We start from the raw sequence: 24723 nt of genomic DNA, 5'->3' as shown, positions 1-24723 counted from the left end.
AAATTCAAAGGATTTTTGAGTGAAAGGTCCAATTTTTGGGGGGTAAAACCAAAATAAATCCAACCTTGCCAAAAAATGAGTTTCCAGTCCAAATGTCAGGACAACTCATTGTTTCGTGATTTTTTTTTTATCCCACTCTTGCCCTTGGACGGGATATGCTGATGTTTCCTGAAAAAAAAACTTGATGGTAAATAAAATAATTTCCCGTACACAAAAAATTCAAATTTTCAATTTTTTTTGCAAATTTAAACGAAATTTCAAATTCCCGCCCAACAAACCATCTTTTCCCGGTAAATAAAATAATTTCCCGTACACAAGAAAATTCAAATTTTTAAATTTTTTTGAAAATTTGAAATTTTCAAACGAAATTTCAAATTCCCAGTACAAAAGTGTCTAGTACAGAAGAAAATTTCCGGTAACTAAAATAATTTCCCGGTCACAAGAAAATTCCCGGTACAAAAGGGTCTAGTACAGAAGAAAATTTTCAGTAAATAAAATAATTTCCCGGTGCGTCAGACAATTTTTCAAAAAAATTTCGTTTCCCGGGAATTTTTCGGTGGCAATTCCGTAAATTTTTGAACAGTACAGATTCTGATGGACGGGTTGTAAGATTCTTTTTCAGAAAAAAAATCGTTTGCCGAGAAAATTTCGATGGCAATTTTGCAATTTTCGATGGCACGAATCGTAAATATTTTGTTTTCCAAGGGCTATTTCGTCATTTTTTTTTTCCTAACCTGACTCTTTGGACTGCCTTTCATTTTTTGGCTACCTAGGATGGGAAACCTATTTCCTCCCCCATTTTGGATGGTTAACCCAATCCCTCAAATTCAAATTGGGATTTGAGAGCCCCAGCCCGCCCCACATTGGAGTCGCTCTAAGGGGCCAGAAGCAATATAACCCTAAATAAAATCAATGTCCCTAAACATAACTCAATGTAAACTCTTAAAGTGTAAATGAGACTGACTAAGGTAATTTGGTGTGTGTTTTTCTTTGGAAGTTTGAATAGGGCAGATCTAAATCCACTGAAATTAAATTTTCCAATTGTTTGAATTTTTTTTTGTGGCTCATGAGTCGGGCTCGTCTGAGGACTCACACTAACCTTGGATACATTTTGAGTTAGACATGATACAAGCATGATATAGGAGCATATCATCGAAAATAATCTAAAATGGCTAATGTACTCTTGCTCAAAATAAGTAAAACCCAAACATCTAAAACTGAGACAGATCAGAGTCAGGCAAGACGGATTCAAACAATAAAACAAACATACACATTAGCTGCAGACGGTAATGTGGACTTTGTAGACCTATGAAACATGTAGAATGCCTTATATATATAGGGGCAGTATAACAGTTACTCGGTCAAGAGTAATAGTAGATACTGACCAAAAGTATCTTTACATATAAAAAACAATCTAAATTTGTAGAACTTCATGATGCAATGTTTCAGTTTCATTCACAAAAATTTCATCTTTTTTCGTGTTCTTCCGAAGCATCGTGTTCTTCCGAAGCACCGACTTCTTTACTATGGGGAACTAGTTGGGGAAAGACTGCGACAAGCTTCTTTATTAATGCACCAAACTCGACTCCTACAAGGCGTTGAATTAACCGAGCTTGTTTTCGGTTCACTGTCCGAAAAATATGTCTCGGAAGCTTTACTTGCACTGGACTCACAATATAGTCTGTCACCCATTTTCATCGGATCAATGAGGGAGGCATGTACGTGTCCACCTGCTGACATAAACTCAGCAATTCCACTCAGATTTGTTCCCGAGAAGCATCGACTTGAAGCTGGAGAATTGGGGTTACTAAAGTCATCCTCTTGTAGTATATCCTTAATCCTGGAGAGAATTCTAAATGCTAAGTTCCCAAGTACCCTTGAATAGGCCTCCAGAATAGAGTGCCCAACATCCTGCACGAAAAGAAAGACTACCCCAATATTACAATGTAATGATTTATGTTATAAGTTGAAGCTAAGCTAGTTGTACTGTAGATGTGTGGCTGGTAAGAGGTATGGCTTATCAAGATAGTTTAGCATCATAGATAAGTCCATTGAACTGTTAAATCAAGAGAGACACAAAATCACAATTATATGATTTACCTTGTTGTATTGGATTTTGGTGACATCGAGAAAAGTATGGGGAAGATTTGGAAATCTGATCTTTAGAAGTTGTAGTAGGGACTCGGCTCTTTCCAAAAGCAATCCCGCTTTGTCTAAGTCGGATACCGATTCTCTCATGAAAGACCATGAACTTCGGACTGGAGATTTACCATTATCTTGATCAAATTTTCTCTGCTTCCATGCAAAAACAGCAGTTTCTAATTGATTCATGATCTGTAGAATTGTATGATCATTTTTCAGATCAAGCGAAGCAATCATTTCCTCTTCAGAACTTAGCTCCATCAACAAGACAGTGTACAGCCGCTCACCTAGGTTCGCCTTTCCTGACTGGTACCAATTGAAAACGGCAAATGCTACAGATGAGTTGATGACTTGAGCCAAAGTTTTTTTTCAACATAATTATCCAGCACCAAGTTCAGATTAGTAGACATTATAGTTAAACTAGGTGAAATCAGGGTACAGTCCCTTACTATGTGACAAGGCCAGTGAGCAATGGTTAAAGACAATAAGGCGTTGTAGGCGAAGAGTACAGAATCAATTAGATGCTACATTCTTCGTTCTTACAAGTCTTAACATAATCTTCTTGTACATAGCATGTGTTGTATTTTTTGGTTGTTGAAAAGCATGTGTTATTATATACTATTTTGAATATAGAAGCGATGGAAGGGTTTGTATAGCTTGCCTTTGGGAGGGCGTCCCCGATAATGGTTGGAACTGGCATTTCATGCAAGATGTTGCTGTTGATGGATTTGGCTGCCTTGAATACCTGATGTACCATTTTACCCTGATGAAGCAGCTTTTTCCTTGCAGAGATTGATAGACCAGAAACTGGGACACGTGGAGATGGAAACCACCACCTATTACCAATTTTTGCAGTTCTTCTTCCTTCCGCTCTGCTTCCTCCTTCCGCATACCAGAATTCAGTGTTCATCATTGAATCCAGTGTTTCCTGCAGGACCAACATAAGTTTTGACATCAATTTGGCAAAACGAATTTAATGTATATATATACATATATATAACGTGCCCTTTCTGATAACTAGGAGAACTAGGAGGCACCTACCATGAGCATGGAGTCTAGCTTTTGGAGTGCAGGAAGATTCATGTGAATGTCGGAGCGAACTATGGGTGTCATTATCTGCAGTGAAACAATAAATAAATCCACTTGCCTTGTACAACTAAAAGTTGCTGGATGTGAAGTGTTTCAAACCAAAAAAATCACCTCTAAAGCAAGACCATTTGTATTTTGCCTGGCAGGAACAAGCTCAACCATGTAGTTGGCAGGGGAGAGCAACCAGTCCATTTCCCTTCTCCATCTACTCTTTCTTTCTTCCGGTAACGGTTCCAGCTTCCACAGCTCCCCAAACACCGATGCTATGAAAATCATATAAAACCCTGATTATAATATTATCTCGCTTCTACAAATAAAAAAAGGGCACGTGATCCTTTTTCTAGGGAATATCTTGTATGAATCAGGGAATTCATAGATAGATTATGTTTTAAAGAGTTTCGCCTCAAACTTTTGGTTCCCAACAGATATGATCAGAATTGCAAAAGCCACATGCGTTGCCGCAGGTAACACCAATCAAATCCCAAACAAAAAAATCTTTAAGAGCCTTATTAAACTTTCACTAATCCTATTACATCTCATAAGTATTCTCATTCCCTGTTGAACTAGTCTTAAGAAACTTGAAGTGGTAATGCCGTTTTTATTCTAACCAAGTTGCCAACGATATAAAACAACTTGGATACCTTAACTATATAACGAGTTAATGATGTAATCTCGTCAAATTTTAACACTCTGACAGTGCAGGACATGAGTAAAATGGTCCGAGACTCCAAGGAAAAGGTGGAAAATATTTTCCATACCTGCAAGAGTACTTATAGCATTTGTTAGCGCTAGTGCGGTGCTCAGGCCTTTTCGTCCCCCAGAAATATCTTCACCCAACAATAGCCTTGCGAATTTCTCTTTCATGGTTTCGACATCCGCAAGTTGTATAGTTTTGTCCAGTTTCTCTTTCATGTGAAAATGTTTTGGACCTTTCGATACTTCCTCCCACTCATCTCCTTCATGTTCATCTCGCTTGGTCACTAGCCACTGAGAAGAGCAAGATGACCGAAATGCATCTTTGCTTGAAGAACAGGTTGAGCCATCTTCATCCAAGGAATCAGAGGCAAAACACTTGCTTGTGCCATTCTCGTTCTCGTAATTGCAACTATTAATTATGCAGCTCTCAAGGCCATCGTAAGTTGTCATCCCTGAAAAGGTGCCCCCTTTTAGATGTGAGAGTAAGGTCTGATGTAACACTTTTATAGATGCTGATAAAACATTAATAATAAAATAATACTGCTTTCATCAAGTGGCATAAAAGATCAGCTCAACCCAGTTATATTGGAAGTAAAGAACAAGTAGGAGAAAAGGATTGTAACATGTCAACCAATAATGTATATTCATTTCATAGGAAATCATTACAATCTTTATAGATATCATGGCCCATTTACACCTAATACCAAAAGAATACATACAATCTGAGATCGAGCTGAAGTACTACGACAGGTCGACGACTACCTAATGGGCACTAATTTCCGATATGACTATTAGTCATCTATTGATTTATGTAAGAAAAAAAGTCCTTGATAAATTAAAAAACAAACAAACTTCATCATTTGCACTACAGATTCCAAGTGGGCACAAGTGAGTTGACTGTAGAAGATTTAAAACAATTCCCTGCAGGCAACCGAAGATAAGGCCTCAGAGAGCTAATATGTAAGATAAGTGTCTCCACAATCTAGACTGGAAACCTTCCCAAAATCTAGTTATCATCCTCACTCAATATCCATTTATTATTTCATTATGTGTGTTTGTTCGTTTCTGTTAATCAACATAAGAGACGACAACATAGAACATGTAAACGTCAAACTTGGTATGGCAAGTTCTGGTTGGGTTTGGTTTTAGGCCGCCAGTGGCACATAAAACATTAACCCTCGACCGGCAAGTTTTATAAAGATGCTCTGCCTTCAAGCACTGAGCACATGCAATCTCTTAAAGAGTGTCCACAAGATATTAAAAAATGAAAATTTTGTATGGGGAAGAAGTAACTAATTTGACACAGATCCAAACATAAATGGGTTACATGTTGGAGGACTTTATGGAAAAGAGGGAATAAAATAAAGCTATCCTTGACAAAAACTTTCTTGTCCCTTTATTTTGATACCGCAAAAAGGGACCCAAGAAGTACCCCACCATCAAAGAAATAAATATGAACCATGAAAACTTTGGGAGCGTTGTGACCCATCACTCTCACTTTATTAATGGTGAAAGAACTACTTCCATATAAAAACTATGACTTTCTGACCTCCTACCTATCCCATCTAAATAGTTACGGAACATAATTATAGAAACATTGGTTATTAACATTATATATAATTTATTCTTATTCAAATCAGCTTTTTCGTGTTCCAATTTGAAATTTGAAGTTCGGATTAGGATATTCTCAATTCAAACTCATGAAGCTCAAACTCTTTGTTTTATGAACAAAGGAGCTTAATCCCAAACAACCATCCATCCATGTTAAAAAACAATCTAAATTTAGGGATAGAGATAAAATTTTCAAGCTAATTTTGGAGATTTGATCTGCCAGATGCCCAATGGGTTGGTCAAAAAAATTTCAAAGTCAAAATAGTAGATAACATGTGCAACAAAATGAGGAGAAAGTTAGAAGGTTTAAATTAAAGTAAACCTAAAAGAATTTTAACTAATTTAATATGTGGGTAGGACTTTTATATTCGAAGAGAAAAAACAATCTTCTCAGAAAGACAAGAAAACGTTATCTTTCAATGTACTATAGATGCACATGCATTCAATATTAGTTTATCAAGTCTGTATAAACATGGTGGCCCGAAATTCAAAGAGGAAGAGTTTGGTGATAGCCTTCATTACTCATCAGCTACCACATGACCTATCTATTCATCAATATGAGTTAGGATAAGAAACTATTATGACCATTGGATTTCTTGATACATTGCCAGTCCAAACCTAAATAAACCCTAATGATTGAGATTTAGGTAAACCTCTATGACCTACAAAAATCTGTGTTTTGTGGCCTTGTGGGTGGGGATCATCTGCAAGATTGCAACTGAACAAACTTAGAGAGAGAGAGAGAGAGGTTGCTTACTATCTGGTTCATCCAAGTCAAGACTGATTTCCTTTTCCCGACGACAACAAGCAAGTCTTCTCATGATGAGGATGAAGATGAAATGCTACCTACACAATCAGATCAATAACTTAACATTTGGGTACAAAAACTTCAAATTTTTTAGTTAAGTTGAAGCAAATAAGTGAATCAACTCAACCCAAATCAAGTGATCAAGATTAAAGATGAAAAACTGATTGGTTTTAAGTAACTTAAAATCGAATAAAATGAGAGAGAAGAATCACCAAGAAAAGTGAAAGAGCAAACTAATTATTCCAAAATAATTTCAATATTTAGATCTAACAATAATCAAATCTGAAGCAATGAAAATGGGTTTTAACTTTTAAGCATAAATGTTAATTTGTTTTGATGAAACAAACAGAACTTTTAGTAAAAGTCGCTCTTATTCACTAAAGATTCCTTCCTTTTTTTCACTGAAAAAGTCCAAAAAGTTGAACGAAAACGTAGATCTAACGACCGTCTGACCTGCATTTGATTACAGAGAGAGAGAGAGAGAGAGAGAGAGGAAATGCGAACTTACCCTAAACCTTCTGAGTAATCCCTCTTTTTCAGAAAACCCTTGGCTAGAGCTGCTGCTGCTGCATTTGAGTGAAAAAATCTGAGCGAGTTTAAAATAGAGAAGATGAATGAAACTCGATCATGATTGAGCAATAAAACCTAATACGAATAATGTAATTAAGAACGAGGATCAGGTGCCTTATAATAGGAACAAATGGGAAAAGAGTTCAGTTACTTCAGTAGTAGTGATTAAATAAGAGGGAAATGATTTGTTGAATGAAAGAATCCAATAACAATCAATACTTACTTTTTGTATTATTTGATCTACTATTTCTATTTGGTTTCGAAAAAGATTAAAATAAGATCGATCAGGCAGGCAGGGTGTGGAAAGAATACTTTGTTTTGTTTTAGAGAGAGAAAGTAGAAAGTTAGAGAGAGAGAGGAAGTGGCAGGGTCCAGAAATCAGAGAGTATTGTTATTTATACAAACACTCTTTTGGACCTACTGACTTTATTGTACATTTCATAAAATAAAACTTCATTTGTATGGGGAACGATTGTATTAAGAAGCTATAGGATCATTGGTGGTAGTTAGGGTTCTGTCTCAATCCCAATTCCCTGATATTGGGGCATCTTAGTCGTTTTTAAAGGGTGTTCAATTTTCTGCACAAAAAAAAGAAAAACTAACTCATTTTCTTCTTTCAGACAAAAAAAAAAAAAAAAAACTCATTTTCTTATATACTACTCTCTAACGGAGTACAAATTTTCAGAGTGTTTGATTTTGACTAAATAACTGAAAATTATGGCGATGTAGGAGGAAATAAGTAAATTCCAATTTTAAACATACATCTTGCTTCGACTTTATAAATTGGAAAGAACAAATCTTTGTTTTTTGTTGAAGGAATTGAAAAGAATAAATTATTTCTGAGTTTAATGTCAATTATTTATATTTGGGATTCTCATTTCTAGGTGGCAAAAGTTTACATTCTCAATTGTCATATTGATGAGACATGAAAATGTCCCATCTGAGTCTCTTAATTTAGACGAGTTAGTCTCTCTAGAGCAGTTACTCTCACGAATTACTCTCTTTTATGTTCAGGTACCTTTTTACAGAGTTATGCGTGCAAAACGGATAAAAGTCGGAAAGAATACAGACTAGGGGCATTTTGGTCATTTGTTGATTCTGACTTCTTGGTCAATATTAGTGTTCGGATGGAAAGTAGAGTCCAAGACGAGCCCGTAGGCGAAAACGGAAGTCAAATCGGAGTTCGGACGAGAGACTTATAGCTAGTCAAAGTTTGGATTAAAATCAGGTCAACAGTGACACGTGGCGTGCAATCTAACGTAACATGGAATTTTCGGTACACAGTCGGGCTGTGCGGGACGCTTGTTCGGGATGGCAAGAATTTACGTCCCAATACACCCGCGAGCAAGTTATTATGGTGCTTCCGAGCGTTTCCGCCGTCCAGATCCGTGTTTTGAAGATCGAACGGTCTCTGAAGCTGCCCATCTTCCTGTTTTTGAATCAGTTTTATTAGATAGAGACGAGAGAGAGAAGGATTTAATCTGTTTTTGATTCTCTCTCTCTCGGTTTCTCTCTCTAACTAAACTGTTCTTGAATGGCAGTGAAGATGGGCAGCTTCAGAGACCGTTCGATCTTCAAAACACGGATCTGGACGGCGGAAACGCTCGGAAGCACCATAATAACTTGCTCGCGGGTGTATTGGGACGTAAATTCTTGCCATCCCGAACAAGCGTCCCGCACAGCCCGACTGTGTACCGAAAATTCCATGTTACGTTAGATTGCACGCCACGTGTCACTGTTGACCTGATTTTAATCCAAACTTTGACTAGCTATAAGTCTCTCGTCCGAACTCCGATTTGACTTCCGTTTTCGCCTACGGGCTCGTCTTGGACTCTACTTTCCATCCGAACACTAATATTGACCAAGAAGTCAGAATCAACAAATGACCAAAATGCCCCTAGTCTGTATTCTTTCCGACTTTTATCCGTTTTGCACGCATAACTCTGTAAAAAGGTACCTGAACATAAAAGAGAGTAATTCGTGAGAGTAACTGCTCTAGAGAGACTAACTCGTCTAAATTAAGAGACTCAGATGGGACATTTTCATGTCTCATCACATATGTATCAAATACAAAACTCTAAACTTGTTTTCTTACTTATGTGTCATTGTTATTTTTGCAAAAAAATAATTAGTTATTTTGAAAATATATGCAGACTTGATGTTTATGGGTCCAAATTCAAATATTGATGAGTCGGACAACTAATTTCTAAGATTGAGTTTTGCATTGAAGATGCCCTAAGAGGGTATTTCAATTTTTACCACTTACTTATAAGTGACACTCTAATTTCTAAGATTGAGTTTTGCATTGAAGATGTCCTAAGAGGGTATTTCAATTTTTACCACTTACTTATAAGTGATATCAATTGTATGATTTTTTACTTTTATAGTAATTTTATGTGTTATAAAAATGAGATTTAATTTTTAGCATTTCATACTGTTGGTTTCAATTTTTGTTTTATCGGCACCAGTCATAATAAAGAGACTTAACGTTGAGTCAAACCTAATTGATTGCTCATGCCCCGTCGATTCTTTTCTCCTTTGAGTATCGGTTGAACCATGGAGTTCTTTTGTGAATGTTTATTCAACATACCTTCTTCGAGGTCATTCTATGATTTTTTATAGGTTGCTTTGGTCGACTGCTTTTTAGGGCGACGACTTTAGGGCGGTGGAGGTTCACCGTGTTGTAAGGCATTTAGGAGTTTCCTTCTTTGGGGTTATCCTGTATCTTAGATATTCAAGAGTTTCTTTGTTTAAGGATCCTTGATAGATATCTTTCCGAGTCTAGGAGATTTTTCCTCTTTTTGAGACTCTTAAAGCTCAAGTTACGCAAATACTCAAGATCCTCACCGACTGAGATCTTTGATTAGATTCGGGCTTAACTCGGTAAGCATTGACATACTTTTACCTTCCCATATTTAGGGCTTAAGGTACTGACTTTGCTTACGTGGACTTCCTTAGTCTTCTCGCGAATCTCAGGGCAGACCTCGTCGTATTTGTGCCCGTGCGGGACTTAGGCGCCTAAGACAATCATGTCGACCCACTAGCTAGTTTTGGGGTTGAGTTTGACAGACCTCCTTCGGGTTCGACTTCCCTTGCTGACTTGATGCGGGTTTACCCATAAGCTTTTGGTCTTTTCTTAAATTATTGACCCGAGACAACTGATGACCATTTTTCTATCATCACATACCAATTCGTTAAGCTCGTGATTTTAGTTAAAAAAACAAATACTTATAAATAATTTGTATCCAGCACATAAATCGCAAACAATCAAGAACTATAAGATAGAAAGTGATCACATTACATTATAAATTTTGGGTAGTTTCGTGACTGGTGAAGGAGGAGAGATGAAAAGAATCTAGGATAAAAACTTATCTGAAGGATTAGCGATAAAGGAGTATCCTCCTAAAGTCATAAAGAAGTTTGTAATTACCAATTATTAAAGAATTTGTTTTTATCTATATTGGTAATTATAATACTAGGAGAATCATAGAAAATGTCATTGTTAGTACTTACTTTCCACCACTTAGAAGTGACTTTCAATTATTAAGTGAAAAACACACGACGTAAGACTGCATGTTCACACTTAATAAATGAAAACCACTTTGTGTAATTTCATAAAAATTAACACTCGAAACAAATAAAGGGTCAACTTCATGTAGTTCCCAAATTCATGACCAATTAGAATATTTATTCTCAATTTGTGACTAATTAACTGGAAAAATTTGCCCCGTTAGTTATCCAACATTTGGGGCCAGAACTGTATTGGTGATTGGTATAGGAACGGATTCAGTTTATTAGGTCAATACCAGAATTCCACCCTTTTGGTGTCCTTGTATCAATTGGTAGAAGGCCAAGGACATCAACTTTAGGGGTTATAAATGAATATGGACAATTGTAATATGGAATTATCATAAAAGTGATCCCTAAAGAGATAAGTCTTCTTCTTTGTTGTTGATTTCTAATTTTTTGCCCCTTCCTTTAACGAAGAAAATATACTGTAGAACATTTCAGTGCATGAGACCCTCAGCTTTTCTCTAAGGAAAGAAGAAAATACTTGGAACATCAAACGTTGTACATATTAGATCGTTTTTTCCAAGTTTTTCTCTCATTATCTTTTTCTCTTTTCTCTCACTTTCTCTCGCATACAACAAAACCCAATAATAATTGTCCGCATCCAAAAATTAATAGAAACTCCATAAACCTAAAGATTCGGCTAAAAAATTGGTTGGAGCCCCAAAAAGTCGGGGGTTAATAAGATTCCTCCCCAGCGTGTACAGGAAATTAGGCGCAGGTCCAAAGTTTTAGTTTGTGTACTATTTTTTGACTTTTTGCCTTTCCAGCTGTACATTTTTTTCTTCCTCCTTTCCCCTTGCACCGTACATTGACACTCATACTTTCCTTTTTCTTATTCTCCCTTTATATTTTCTTCAACATTTTTATCTCTCTAAAATTTGCTGAAGTTTTAAATCTTCTATCTCTACAATTTTATCTACAAATCAATGAAGCAAAGATTAATGACGCTTGAAGAACATATCTGAAGGATTCATCATCAAAATTACATGAAGTATTTTCTTGAAAAAATCTAAAGGTTTTGTATCAGTTTTCTACTATAAATTTTCGTTTTTAGGAGATTGAAGATTGGAGTGTTAGCTTATTTCGAAATGTACATTCTCCCCAGAAAGTGTAATAAATTTGAAAAGTGTATATGACATAATCATATATACAATACATTTAATATGTACACTACATAACAAGATGTCCAATACTTTCTTCCTAGAAATTGTAAGAAATGTGTAAAATGTATGAACATGATTGGATGTGCAATACATTACGTTTGATTATATATTGTACATGAAAAAATGTCCTATGAATTTTCACTAAAATAGTTTACGTTTTATAAGGAACGTATAGGCCGGACATTGTATTATGTATGTACATAAGAAAATATACTATAAATTTTATGTAAAACAGTTTACATTTTGGAAGGAATATACTGAAGGGTATTATACCCTTATACTAGTGTTTATAGCGAATAACGACATCTAATGTCTAACACTAGAATCCCCAAGATCATCATGCAAAACTAGTAATTAACTAATAAGAAGATAGTAGATTACCTTAATCGCTATTTCCCTCGAGCTAGTTGAATAGATTAAAGAAGACCAAGAGCTTCAAACGTAACTCCTCTACTTGGGACACCGAACGGTGTATTTAATCTCCCTCCTTGAAAGCTCGCTAGCACTTTAATGGTGGTTTGATAATAAGAAGATCTTTTTCTTGCTTGACTAGAAGATAGCTTGGGAATTAGCTCACTTTCTCCTCTCTACTTGATGTGGTAGAGTAAGAAAGCTTAGAGAGAAATTCCACACCTTATTCTCTGCCCTAAGAGTGTTTATATAGAACCCTAATGAGAATACACCTCCTCAAAGGTTTCCCAAAACACCCTTTAGAATAAGATTTAGAAAAATAGTCGAAAATAGCAATTAATGATATTTTCTCAATTACCTAAGGAGGAGGTGTCCAAACACCAGGAAATTTTTCGTGCATACTACTGGGTATTAGGGGTGGGAATTACGTCCGACTGCCCGATACCCATCACGATTACCCGGGTCCGATAGAGCCTGTGGGCGCCCGTACCCGAAGACGGGTTCTACCCGCCCAACCCGATGACTTTTTATGGGCGGGCTCGGGTGAAAAGCTCTGTCCGCCACCCCGCCCACACCCGAGCCCGACATATTCACCCGATGGGTGCCTATAGATTTTCACCCTTTTAGGGCTTTCATTCAGTTAGGGTTTCCTCTAAGATGGAAAGATATATAAATTACACATTGAGTTAAGGCTCCCATTATCACTTGGAGACTTCAGTACCCTAGAGAGAGAGAAAAAAAAAATAAGTATGTGGAAGAGCCAAGATCGGGAGAGATGAGAGCGAGGGACAACTACATTTGATCTGACATTTATTTCTCTTCTTCTTATTCTTTTTCGTTATCTTCATCTTCAGAAGGGATTAAAAGAACCAGAAGTACAGATGTGTTGTTATTTTCCTCTTTTCCCTTTGTTTAATTCTTTTTAGTAACAAAATGTTGTTGTTTTCTTTATCATGTATAATCTTCTGCTTCATAGAAATTTTTGTATGTAATATAATATGGCATTGTGGTATGAAGGAGATCTGAGATAAGTAAATAGATGTAATAAGAATATCAAGCTGAAGAAAGAAATTTGCAAGAAATTGATATGCTCTGTGTGTTTGAATATCATGTTATGTTTGTAATTGGAGTCTGGAGATAGGAATTAGAAGAAATGGTTGAGGAGTTACGAATATGTGATTCGATTTTTAACGGAGTCTATAGATCTATAGAAAAAAACCTTAACTTGTATGATCTACTTATTTAGAAATCTATTTTAGAGAAAAAGAAATTCTAGATCTGAAAAAGCTGACTGAAATATAACTTTTTATTTTTTTCTATTTTTATAAAATATTTTTAACATGTTACCTGCTGCCCAAGGTGCCCGGAACCCGACTGTACCGACCAATTTTTCGGGCTTGGGCGGGCTTTGGGCAGTGAAAATTTATAAAAAGCCCGCCCGAGTCCGCCCGATACCCCAATAGCCATAAAAGAAATCTGCCCGAGCCCGAGCTTTCATTACCCGTGGGTGTCCGTACCCGCCCGATTCCCACCCCTACTGGGTATGTCAGCAACTCACCCTCCAAAATTCAGCCCAATCCGAGTCCCGAAAGTACCCGAACCGGCCTAGGCCCAAAACCCTTATTTCGGGTCTTTTTGCTATCTTTTGCTCAAATTCTATTTAGGCCTGTGAGATATGTTTATGGGACATTCCCAATGTTATATCACACTCCCACTAGTCATATCATCCGATTGAATACCCATTCTTATGTGTAACCCGATGTAGGATCCGATCGAATTTAGCCGCGAATTACTTCGTAATTCGACGATCGTAGTTGGTTTCTAGCTAAACACTACGACCCCTAAATGAATCGTACTTGACGATCTTCTTCATCAATTGTCCTAGCCGACATATTGCTCGCATTGCCATCTTGGTCGAAGGACATCTCCTTCAATTCCTTCAGACTCCCACTTGGAATTAAAACAAGTGCAATGCCTCTATTCCCGTGTCAATTTAGTATCCCATCTGATATGTCACGTCATTCAGACTTTCTTGATCTCCGAGTACAACTGTAAAAGACAAACGATTAATTCTTAATCCGTTTGAGCGCGACTACGCATCTTCAGTTGTCACTCATCTAGTGGCCTTGAGAAACTTTTGACCTAATGTGATTAGGATGACACAATCCATTCTTGTGCTCCCACTTAAATTCATGTCTATCCTGTCCTTCCCAGTATTTATCTTTATAACCTCCTTTTACGGCGCGGTGTTTGACAGAACCAAAGTCGGGCATTCCTTACATAAGATGAGTGGAGCACTCATGTTTTGAGGAATCTCTCCAATCTTGTCTTTTGAGAAGTATTTGACGTTCATCAAGAGTGATGTACTTCTGATTAGAGGGTTATCCAGTGTATAAACCTTTTACACACCCACGTAGTCGAATCGAATACATTATTCCTATAACCCATGAAACTGCGCTATCCCGTCGACTCCTGTACTAGTCTTCATGAGTCATTATTGTCCATGCAATGACCTGGACTAGGGATTTGATAATAAATATTCCAAGTTCACTTAATACGGTTTCATTCATCAGATCACGTATCTGACAAACCTATTCAGAATGTTTTATCATCAATGGAATGTCGTTTAAACACTAAACCAAATTTGGACGACTTGTGAAATAACTTTATTATTTCTGATATCAAGAGTTGTAAATCTGAGCCTCTTCCGTTAAACTATTTTTACCCACTCAGTTTTACTTGTCGAGGTTCATCCAAATTTACCTCATGCCTTAGACTGTGTATGAATCTCTTACTATGTCTTAGGTGACAGTTTAGTTTGACTACCGTGGTAGTCGGTTTTAAACTTTGCTTATTATAAATTAATTCGAAGATTGTTATCTTCAACCTTGATAATATCTAGTAATCTTTATTAGAGTTAAGGCTTTTAATTTCTTATGTAGAATTTGCAACGGTTACGGCTTAAACACTTTTAAGCCTACTTTCCTTCCATGTCTGGAAGTTTGCTACGATGACTATTTGTAATACTTTCATCCTTTAGCCTTCTAGGATGTTTCAGTAGTGTTTCGGGTTTCCAATCCGAATTGGATGTCTAAATGCTAATCACGTTCAACATGACTTGACTTTATGTTTTCAAACATAAACGTCTCTCTCATGCGTGCTTGCTCATCGGTGTCTTTTCAAACTCCGATTTGGCAACGCTCTTTGTCATGAGTTTCGGGTCGAAATTCTTTTAGACTTTTCTGAGTCTTAGATTTTCTGTTTCGGATCTCAAGCATCTCAGCGTACTGAGTCTCTCTAATCCTATCATCTTTTTGATCTATGCTTATAGATCTTCAGATGCCCAAAATGGAATTTCATCCTTGTGTGTGGTCCTTTTATTGAGTCAGTGTGTTCACTGTTACACAACATCTTATGTCGTATCAATCTTTTCTATGTACTCTGCATACGGACCCGGAAGGTTTGTTTCTCCCACTTACCTTCTTGAAACTCGTGATTCAAGATTTTTCTTCATTCCTCAGGAATCAAACTTCTTTGATTGCCTCTTTGAATCGAAGATTCAAACTCTTGCGTTCTTTTAATCCGTCGAAGGATTTCTGAAGCATGCCTATGGACATAACTTGATTGGAAGAATCTTATTCTTCTTGTCTAGTTTCGGGTTACATGAATGTTTCCATCCTTCACAGTTTTCTACTTTGGACAACCAATTTAGGTCTTCCGTTGACTTAAATTATCAAGGTTCATGTCTTGACGAGATATGGATTCCATGATGATTTTGGCTTCTAGCCAAAATCTAGAGTCAGTTTCCGTTTCTGCGTAGGTCTTTTATCTCTTCAGAAATAACCTTTATTTTTTGAGTCTTTGAGATTTTACTTTTGACCTTTAAGAGCTTTTGAACAACAATTTGGAATTTTCTCAACTACTTTGAGATATTCCTTTAGAGACACTTTCACTTGCTTTGAGAGTTCTCCTGCGAATGACATTCGCTTTTGTGCGGTGGGTTTATAAGATCATATCTTTAGCCTTTCCTTTTCCGAGGAGCCGCCGTTTGTTGCTCTTGGTCGAATTTAATCGTCTTGTACAAGTTTCACGATTGTTCTTCATGACTCTTCATGATTTTTCTCATGATCGAATTAAATCGACTTGTACTTTTCTTCCACTTATTCTTGTAATAATTAGTACTTTTCTCCCAGACTACTAGGTGTGCTAATTACTAGAAGAATACTATCATGAGCAACAAACACTTTGTTCTCTTGATTGGATGTGAAGAAGCCCAAATCTCTTTCAATCTCCTAATAAAAATAGACGGTCAGACTTATCCCTCATATAACCGACTGACTTGTTTTAATATATAGGATAAGGTTAAAGGAAATAAATATTTAATAAAAGAAATCGAACGGAATTTTTATTTACTTTGGGTTTCTGGTAGACAACTTATTTATGAGTTGGTTAATATCCCTTCCTCTTTATCTTCTTTATTTTCTTTCCAAAATCGACATCATCTTTATTAATAATTATTTTCTGTTTTTTTTCCATCTCCATAGGGCTTTTCTTAGGAATTTTGATTCAAATGTCATCTCAGGCGTTAGCCTAGAGGGATCTGTCGCGTCCGTAGGACGCGACGGAAACCTAGTTACAATGATATTGATGGTGTGTTTGGATGACGGATTCATAAGTCCTTCCGATTCATAATTCCACGGATTCATGAATCCAAGTAATATTTGGTTTGTTTGGCAACAAATACTAATCCTATGATTTATTATCATTTGAGTAATTTTAAATGCATCTTTATTCGGGAAAAACAGTCTTCATGAAGTAAAAAAAATTTCAGGAAATTTCAGTTATTTAAAAAACAGTTTTCGAGAAAAAAAACGTTTTTTCGGTAAAAGGCCGGATTTGGAGAAGAAAAATATGTTTTCGAATAAAAGAATCGGATTTCAGGAAAAAAAAAGTTATTTAGGGAAGAATCGGTTTTTGGAAAAAAAAAATAGTTGTGGAAAAAATCGGATTTTGGGAAAAAACGTTTTTCGAAGAAAATTATTTTTGAAGGAAAAATTATTTTCGAGAAAAACATTTTTTGAAAAAAAATTAGAAGGAAATATTTTTTTTGTTGATTTTAAGTTTGAAATCTAGGTTTATTAATCTAAAATCCTGGGGTGTAGGGTGGGATTTTAGTGCAATACAAATTGTGGAATTAGGAATCCTTAGGATTCAAGAGTCCTAGGATTGGTAGCCAAATAGACCAAGGATTATTTAATCCTACCAAATCTCACTTTTAGTAGGAATCTTACTTAGAAATCTTGCAACCAAACACACCATGAATCAAATTAATTGAGATAATCAATTTTGGATCATGGGTTTTCGATCCCACAAGAGAATAAAGGTTTCCTCTTAAGAATGGAAAACACTTTGACTCTCTCGTTTTAATCTACCACAGTCGGTTAGATTGGAGATTGAGAAAATCATTTTATTTTCAAAAGGAGAAAGGCAACTCAATAGTTTTGATGGAGAGAACTTTAAGAGAGAATCGAGTGGAGAGATTTGTTTGCCAACAATAGTTTTAGGCCTCATTTTGACAAGCTGAATATTTCTGCAGTTGCTTTTCTTTAGCGCTTAATTTCGAGTGCTTAAAAAAAACTAAATATACTCGTTTGGTTAATTTTTTTAAAAAACGCTTCTAGAAAAATAAATTAGTATGGAACATTTGGCAAAATAAGTTAAAAGTGCTTTTCTATGACAATTGCATGTTTAACTATTTTGATAATAACTAATCGACAAAACTATTTATTTTATTTTACTGTACGATCAAATTATTATAAGATAATTTAATTTTATCGATAGATAACGAAATTAGTTAATTAATTAAGAAAGAGAGGAGAAAACAAACAATATATATTTTTGAAATTGTTGGTCGACACTTGTCAAATTTTATACGCCCACTGATATATTAAAGTTATTAATAATGAAAATATTTGATATAAAAAAAAAGGATACAAATAACGATTATAGGTGTGATATAACTTCTCTTAAATGAATTCTCTAGTTTCTTACTTTTATAGAACGTTATGCTACATTAACATATTCAACAATAAAAAATTTATTTTTCGTGTTGGAATTACATTTACTTTTTAATACGCCCCACTCCTTTGTATATATCAAATTTATCTTAAATTTAGCCTTCCTTATATTATTAAATTTAACACATTATTATATAATCTAATCGATGAAATGACCGTAATATTTAAATGAAACATCAAAAATTAAATACGTAGACTACAAGTTAGTAACTTAACTAGAGGAACGATGCTCTTCTTTCGGCAACTTAATTAGATAACTTAATTAGACTATCTATAATGTTGTTCATGTTGTTCCACAATCTGCATATATATATTTTACAATAAATATCGTTTATAATGGAGTATGTTAGGAAATTATAGATAGAAAATGATATAGTTAGAGAGATAAATAAAAGATAGCCTAAAGAGAGAAACAAGATTAAAAGAGACTAGAGAGAGGAAGTGGTTTAAACAATAATAAAGAATTATAGGGATGATGGGACCCCTATTAAATGAGAGGAGAGGAAATCATCGTGAATTGATAGCTTCTCGAGAAAGCTATAAGCGGAAGCTCCATTTTGCCGCTCCGCGTTTTTAGAGAATAAGCGATTTTATAGCTTTTTCAAAAGTGCTTTTTCTTTTACCAAATGTTACCTAGGCTATAAGCACTTATAAAATAGCTAAAAGCTAATTTTTTGTAGATTTTAAACTTACCCAAACGGCAACTTAGGTTAGAGTTGGGGCTTATTATGGAAGGATTTAAAAGCGGGGTCCATAAAACCAATACTACACTACTCTTTGTGATATTTTTCAAAATAGAAAATGGTTGTCTGGGTCAAAAATACATATATATATATATATATACATATATATATACATATGTATATATATGTATATATATGTACATATGTATATATGTATATATATGTACATATATATATAATTCTCTGGGAAATTTAGCCAAAACTTCCTCTAAACTTTTTTGTTTTGGTGAAAAAAATCACTCCGGAATTTTTCGTAATTTGTGACAACTTGCAAGAGCTTTGCAAGAGCTTGCAAGAGCTTTGCAACAATTTTGCAATAACTTGCAAGAGGTTTGCGAAGAATATTGTACTTTTAACGAAACAAAATAAAAATATTTGCGTTTTTAACCAAACAAAATACAAATTCTAGGCTTATCCAAACAAAATATAACTTGTTTTTTTAATTTATTTAAAATTGGGTCTTCCTCCCAATTTCTTTTTTTTCATTTAACCAAAAGTTGCTAAAATATTATGCATAATGATACATACGTTTTAAAACAATAGGGGTAATTAGCAATCAAGTCATTCTCTATTTTTTTTCATTCCCAAAATACCTTTACCATTAAAACTCACTTTCTCTCTAAAAAAATCCAGAAATTTTTAGAGTTTCTCTTCTTCATCTTCTTCTTCTTGTTTTAATTATCCCAAATGTTTATTTTCTGCATATATTTTTGATTTTAGGGTTTTTGATTACCACCCGTATTATTTAATTAGAGCAATGTATGCTATAGTATTTCATCTCGATTGCTCCCTGGATGAACAATAAAAAGAAGAATAAGTGAAGATGAAGATGTTTAAAATTTTCTCGATTACTCCAGTATCTTCATCTAGATTTTTTGATTTTCTACTTCATTCTTTTTCGCTCTTCTTTTCCAAGACGTCAAACAAATGACGAACACATCCTGATTTTTAGAGAGAAAGAGAGAGTTTCTATTGTACATTATGCATAGATCTGGAAATTTGTTACCCCTAATTTGTTATGAACTTGTTTATGATTATAATTAATTGATTAAAAATAATTTTTGTAGAATTGAAGAAGAAACTTCAGTTTCTTTTTGTTCTTGATTTGCAAAATCTGGAAATCGAGTTTGCAAAATTTGCAAATCGAGTTTGCAATTACATTTTGCAAACACAGTTTGCAGACAAACGAAAAAAAATGTCTTTATATGAGTTTTTTTGTAAAAAAGGTATTGAAATTAAGTCATGTTAGAAAGCTAATGTAAATCCTTTCTAAATATATTAGTTTTATCGAAATTTAATGAAAAAGTTATATGTATTTAAAGAAAAAATTCAAGTTTCACCACCTATTCGTTTAGTGGTTGGACTCCAAATCCGCAAAACAAAAGTCCTTGAATCAATCCCGTGGAAGTGCAAATCCAAGAATTATTGAACTTGGGTATTAATAAAGTAGAAATATATTAGATGGGTTTTAGGCCCCTTAGGACGACCATTAAGGGCAGAGATATGGCCTTTAGGGTTGAAAGGAAGTTATAGTGCTTATTCAATTCATGAATCTTGATGCTTCTTTGTATTATCTCTTCATGTTTTATCTATGGCTTGTAATGACTGCTCCTGTAGTCTAATTCCAAAAAAAAAAAAAAAATTAAAGAATTAGTTAAACAAAAGGGTATTTCAGTCTTTATATGTTTTGTGACTTGAATAATGATTGGGGAACGTTAATTACTTTATTATTTTACTCAACTGAATATTATTTTAACCCAAATAGACCCCTTTGCAAAATATGTTTACTTAAACATTGTATGTCCTTATACCTTTTTATGTTTGTGTACACTAGATTCGTATTCTTATGCCAATGACATATTAATGTTGGTGATACTTAACCATCAATATCACCTTTATCTTTTAACCTTTCTGTCTCATGTAATTTCATCCTTTCATTTTTCTCTTTTTTACTAGTTTAAGGAAAAAACGTAAAAGATACGAATATGGTCTAGGGGACCAAATTCAAATACAAGATAAATAGGGAGCCAAATTTTCAATTGGTCACAAGTTGGGGGCCAATTGAAATAAATTTAGTCTTTTTTTTCGAGGCATTGCTAAGAGGATAAATTAGTCTTAAACAAAGTTAACAATGCTTAGGCTTTGATATACCTCATCAATCTTTTGGTCTCGAAGTTTGGATCAAAATACTATAAAATTTATCAAAACAAACTGGATTAGTAGTAAGAGGATAAACACCATCTAAACCTTGGACTAATTCACTTTTTCTTTTTTTACTTTAGAGCTAATAACCAGCATTAATATAGAGGGAGCATTCCAAAACATGTCGACGGTAATGGGTGTCTAAGATCTTGTCTAGTACTCCAATTGAAAAGAAAAAAAATCCTTAATGAACGTCTGTCACTGAACTTTAACTGCATGTAGAATGCCACTTAATTACTTTCAACAAAAAAATGATGCCACTTAATTGAATTCATATTTTACTCAACAATATATAGAGGGAGTTTTACATCTTTCAAGATCTAAATACGAACAACTTATTATAAATTGGCACCATACAACATTAGATAAGACTCAGGAGATCTTAAATATGTGAGGCAAATACGATAGATAGGCTACGATAAGGACCAATTTGACAACTAAACCTACCCCTATCTCAGGCAAGAGACTCACAGACTGTGCAAAACTTCTAGCTTAGGTTTTTTTTTGTTGAAAGGGTACTTAATGTTACTAAGAAATAAAAATGTTATTACAGTACAAATCAACAACTAGATAAGGTACATTATTCCAAGTCTTCGTTCTATTCTTCTTCCTCGTCCGTTTAGCTAATTTGTCTGCTGGAGTGCTGAATTTTTTGCTAGTGTGATTGAATTTAACCTTTCCCAGTCTCTTTTTGACTTCGTGGATTCTTTGAATATGGATTTTTGATTGCCATTGAACACCATGTCTGTTGTTTTGTATATTTTTGATGATGTTGATATTGTCGCTTTCTATTACGATTCTGCAATAATTGTGTGATTTGGCCCATAACAAGCCGTTGAGGATAGCCATAGCTTCACTTTTCTCGCTGTTTCTGCTTCTAGTGGTAGTGGCATGAGCTTCTATGAATTTAGATTTTGTATCATGTATAATTAAACTGGTACCTGTTACATTTTGGATATCAATAAAGGACGCATCCACGTTCATTTTCAGAAAAAGACGGTTCTAGGGGTTACTATTTTCCTTGTTCTATCTGATTTTTGCTCATTTGGGTAATATGATTTTTTGGGAAAGTTAGAATCATGTTAGTTATTCTGTGCAGTGAATTGATTTCGTGTTGGAAACAGTGGTCACATCGGGTTTTCCATATATTCCATAGTATTCTAGCGTAATGAATGTTGTTAGCAGTGTTACTGTGCTGGGGTTTTTGTTTTCGTGAGAAGATCCATTCTGCCACCGAGGTGATGTTTCCAGATAAAATATTAAAATAAAACCAGATGTTTTTCACTAGAGGACAGTGGAGCAAAGCATGTTCAATGGATTCTATTTCATTACAATTAGGACAATTCAGGTTGTTGTCAATATATTTACCAATTCTTTCTCTCACCGGGAGAGCTTTAACGCAAATTTTCCAGATGAAAATTTTTATTCTGGGGACCACCGGGATGGACCAGATGAAATTCCAATTGGGCGATAGGGGTAGAGGGGTATTCATGCTAGTACAAAGATGCTGATACATGGATTTGACAGTGAAGTTGCCTGACTCCGTAAGAGTCCATTTTCTTTGGTCTCCTTCTTCTCCTGTGATAGGAATAGCTTTGATCAAATTCATCGTATTGTTGTCAAAATTGCTAGTGAGAAGATCCTCATTCCACTTATTATGCTCAATCAGCTGTGAAACCCTAGTAAGATTAGAGTTATTGTTATTGCTCGGGGAGTTGGGGAGCGAGGGGATCCAGTTGTCGTTCCAAATGTTAATCTTCTCTCCATTGTGAACCTCCCAAGTAGTGAGATCATCTATGTGATTGATGTGTTTACTGATCGTCTTTCATTGCCAGGAATGGTGAGCCTTGGCAGGACCAGGATTATCCGAATTCGGGAAATACTTGGCTTTTAAGAATGTTACCCAAACCGCATTCGGTTCAGATTTGAGCCGCCAGGCTAGCTTGCTAAGCATTGCTTTGTTGTCTAGCTCTGGGTGATGAATACCTAGACCTCCCATATTCTTTGGGAGGCATATAGAGGACCAGGATTTGGTGCAAATACCTTTGGTCTTACACCACCAGAACGACTTTTGAACTGTCAAAATGCTTTTGCATATGCCTTTTGGAATGGCAAAGCATTGGTATCGGGGTACGGCTGTGGCTATTGTCGAAATGGCAATAGTTTGCCCGGCTTGAGAAAGGAAAGCGTCGTTCCATTTCTCTAGTTTATACTTGATCTACTGGAGGATGTCATTGAAGACCTTCTTCTTTTGTGCCCCAATGAAAAGCTGAGCTCCAAGATATTTCTTCGAAGTGGTCGCATATTTGACTCGAAGGGTGCGCATGATCAGCCTCTTGAATTTAGGGTGGGAGTTTTTGGAGTAGAAGATGTTGGATTTGTTATAGTTGATCATCTGACCAGAAGCATCGCAAAAAGTTTTAAGGATGGTTTTAAGAATGTGGATGTTATCAAGGGAATTGCGACCAAAGATGATGCAATCGCCCGCGAATAAGAGATGAGAAATCGTCAGGTTAGAATTGTTGGTGGGGAATCCCTTGAAATTTCCCGTGTCAAGATCTGCAGCTATAAGGTGACTCAGGCGTTCCATGGCTATAGTGAATAGGAAAAGGGAAAGTGGGTCCCCTTGCCTGATGCCTCTAGAGGGATAGAAAGTGGGACCAGGGCGACCATTGACTAAAACTGCCATGGAGGAGGTAGAGATACAATGGGTAATCATGTTGATCCAGTGATCCGAGTAGCCTAATTTAGCCATGATATCAGTAAGGAAATTCCACTCAATCCTATCGAACGCTTTGGACATATCTAGCTTTAGGCCGGAATATCCCGTAGCGCCCTTCATAGTCTTAAGAGAATGATTTCCTGACCAATGATAATGTTGTCAGAGATTTGTCTACCAGGGATATAGGCCGCTTGAAAGGGGGTGATGATATGCTCTAAGGGTACTTGAGCCTGTTCGCCAGGATTTTAGTGATAATCTTGTAGGTGGTATTAAGGAGGCTGATAGGCCTATAATCTGCTGGGGTATGAGGAGAGGCGGTTTTAGGAATCAGGCAGATATGAGTGTGGTTGGGCAGCTCAGCAGACCTGAAAAAATTCTGTAGCAATCTGTGGATATCTGGGCTTACTATATCCCAGTTGGATTGGAAGAAGAAGGGGGGGGGGGGGTATCCCTCTGGACCCGGGGCCGTATCTTTTTTGAGACTCTTAATAGCCCTATTGATCTCTTCGTGATCAGGAATGTTGGTTAACTTTTGGTTCTGGGAGGAGGTAATGGTGTTATGAAAGAGGTTGAGGATATTAGGGTCGGATCTGGTATTAGCCGAGGTACTGATATTGAGGAGACGAGTCATGAAAATGGATTGAATGTTACTAAGCCCCTCTTGCCATTCACCCTTGTTATCTTTGATAGCCATAATCTTGTTGGTGCGGTTGCATTGAATAGCTTGCGAATGGAAATATTTGGTATTTTTGTCACCGACTGAAAGAAAGTTGTTTCTAGACTTCTCTTTCCATAAGCTTTCCTGGTATCTATACCAATCTTCAAGCTGGTTATTCAGACTGAGGATGTCATCTTTGTTGTTCCTTTTTTGTAATTTGTCAATAATCTGATTGATGTTCTGTTCAATGTTGCCTAA

At 35.7% G+C, this 24723-nt stretch overlaps 1 protein-coding gene across 5 annotated transcripts; it reads right to left on the bottom strand.

Moving 5' to 3' along the window:
- Positions 1-1247: 1247 nt before the first annotated feature.
- Positions 1248-7538, bottom strand: ROPGEF14 (RHO guanyl-nucleotide exchange factor 14). 5 transcript variants are annotated; one of them, XM_086633156.1, is made up of 9 exons: positions 7140-7538; positions 6855-6912; positions 6296-6384; positions 3990-4379; positions 3343-3494; positions 3184-3258; positions 2804-3070; positions 2101-2448; positions 1248-1911 (listed from the first exon to the last, which is right to left on the bottom strand). In XM_086633156.1, the coding sequence occupies exons 3-9, from the start codon at positions 6357-6359 to the stop codon at positions 1525-1527; spliced, it is 1683 nt and encodes a 560-aa protein (XP_086489282.1). In that variant the 5' UTR covers positions 6360-6384; positions 6855-6912; positions 7140-7538; the 3' UTR covers positions 1248-1524. The 5 variants fall into 5 exon arrangements, with proteins under 5 accessions (XP_086489282.1, XP_086489286.1, XP_086489283.1 ...); XM_086633160.1 differs by having other exon boundaries at positions 6855-6909; positions 7140-7498; XM_086633157.1 differs by having other exon boundaries at positions 6855-7030; positions 7140-7450.
- Positions 7539-24723: the final 17185 nt, after the last annotated feature.

Source organism: Eschscholzia californica, unplaced genomic scaffold (assembly GCF_041429995.1).
Source record: "Eschscholzia californica isolate CP2 unplaced genomic scaffold, dmEscCali1.0.p SCAF_4, whole genome shotgun sequence".
Classification (NCBI taxonomy): domain Eukaryota; kingdom Viridiplantae; phylum Streptophyta; class Magnoliopsida; order Ranunculales; family Papaveraceae; genus Eschscholzia; species Eschscholzia californica.
Note: the sequence above shows the minus strand (reverse complement) of the source record. Positions and strands in the feature narration are given on the sequence as shown.

Excerpts from the sequence above, each read along its gene's own strand:
- ROPGEF14 (XM_086633156.1), bottom strand. The coding sequence starts at position 6,359 with ATGAGAAGACTTGCTTGTTGTCGTCGGGAAAAGGAAATCAGTCTTGAC. Across the intron at positions 3,259-3,342 it reads CAAATGGTCTTGCTTTAGAG|ATAATGACACCCATAGTTCG; the intron begins GTGATTTTTTTG and ends GTTTCACTGCAG. Across the intron at positions 2,449-2,803 it reads TCGGGGACGCCCTCCCAAAG|TCAGGAAAGGCGAACCTAGG; the intron begins GCAAGCTATACA and ends AATTGGTACCAG.